We start from the raw sequence: 1,672 nt of genomic DNA, 5'->3' as shown, positions 1-1,672 counted from the left end.
TATAAAATATATATATATATATATATATATTTCTGCGAAATATCATTCGATAACAAAATTATTGAGATTAAACGGATTGACTAAATACGAAAAGAAGAACTTACCTTCCACGTGCCTAAACCAAAGATCGGCACATCATAGCCGTTATAAAATTTCACTTTTGGTGCAGTCAGAACCATTTTATTTTTATGTCAGCAGCAATCGTTATAGAAAAATGTGAAAATCTATGGATGTTGCTACATAGAAACTACCAGTGAATCCAGACGAGACGCGCAATATACTGCTCACGGCTTTGCCTTGAACAGTTCCTTTTATAAACGTCCCCACCTAAGAGGATCCGGTCACCGGATTCGTAACGGCAAAATCGATTTTGCTACGACTACAGATGTGCATCTATGTTGGTGTGCCGGCATCGGAAGTTTGATAGCCAACGCATCGCATCGCGTTGCTCGAAAATTTTTCATAATCTATATTCAGTTCGTTGAATATTCATCATTTACGTACTCAAACTTTGGCTGCGTTCAGCAGAATACAACAGCATAAATTTTGCAACCATTTTATGATTATCTGCTGAGAGAGGACCATTCCTCTCTTGATCTAAAAGCATGATCCAATCAGCACGAAGAAAACTACCAACAGTTGCAAAATAAATGCGTTCTGTTGAACGCAGCCTTTAATTATATTATTAACGCAATTATTAATTTTTAACGCAATTATTAATATTATTCTTAAGATAATTCTTATTTTTATGGCCCTTTTATGGCCCTATCATTTGTTTGTTTAAAAAAAATAATAGTCTTTTAAAAAATGTTTATTCTGGTGGGAATATGTGTCTCGTGATTTTTGCATAACAATGATATTGTTGCTGATGCGCATTAACACTCACATCACATATTAACAGTCACTAGTACTAATATTGATTCAAATGACTGCGTAGTGGTGACTGAATTCGTCTATCCGGCACCATGGAAAATTACAGCAATCGTTTAGGATATTTGGAGCAATGAATCGAGCCCTTGACTCCTTACGGAAGAACAAAGTTTCATTCATAGTAATTTAGCATTTAATAGAGTCGTTAAGTAAAGTTGATGTATCGGTGGTTATACGACGAAATTGTCGCGAAATAAATATACTAATTGCTTTTAATTACAACTATTCTAATGTTTTATATCTTGCTTTCATTTTTATTTTATTATACAATACATTAAATAATATCCACAGATCTTGCATTTTTTAAATAAATATTGAAAATTTTTACTTAAAAAAGTGATTAAAGATATGTAAGAAGTTTTTTTCATCAATTTATAGGGGCCTAAAAATTAATTGACTATTTATTTGGAAGTGGAATATTAATAAATTATATAGTTCCTGCAAAGATAATTAAATTTAGCAATAGTATTAATATATTTAATATTTACACTACAAATAAACTATGTAATCTATATACATATGAAAGTTGTGCGAATAAGATTATATTTTTATTTAATAACATATTTTTATTTATTTATTTTATTTATTTTAGGCATTTTGGATCTTTTTTGTCCAACTCAAACTTTTTTACCGTTTAGGCTTTCAAAAAACCTAAAAAAATTCAGAATTATTTTTCAACATCTCTATTACTCTTTATTGTATATATATTACCAAATAGTTATTTAATTCAAATATTAAAATC

General features: G+C 29.7%; 1 protein-coding gene across 1 annotated transcript in view; it reads right to left on the bottom strand.

The window, feature by feature from the left end:
• Nucleotides 1-269, bottom strand: part of LOC108684462 (alcohol dehydrogenase [NADP(+)]-like) — a 6,330-nt gene extending 6,061 nt beyond the window's left edge. Inside the window, exon 1 of the mRNA XM_018188786.1 lies at nt 105-269. Coding sequence (XP_018044275.1) covers nt 105-179 — 75 coding nt within the window. The 5' untranslated portion in view covers nt 180-269. The remainder of the gene's footprint in view (nt 1-104) is intronic.
• Nucleotides 270-1,672: the final 1,403 nt, after the last annotated feature.

This window comes from Atta colombica, unplaced genomic scaffold, assembly GCF_001594045.1.
Source record: "Atta colombica isolate Treedump-2 unplaced genomic scaffold, Acol1.0 scaffold135, whole genome shotgun sequence".
NCBI classification, from domain to species: Eukaryota; Metazoa; Arthropoda; class Insecta; order Hymenoptera; family Formicidae; genus Atta; species Atta colombica.
Note: the sequence above shows the minus strand (reverse complement) of the source record. Positions and strands in the feature narration are given on the sequence as shown.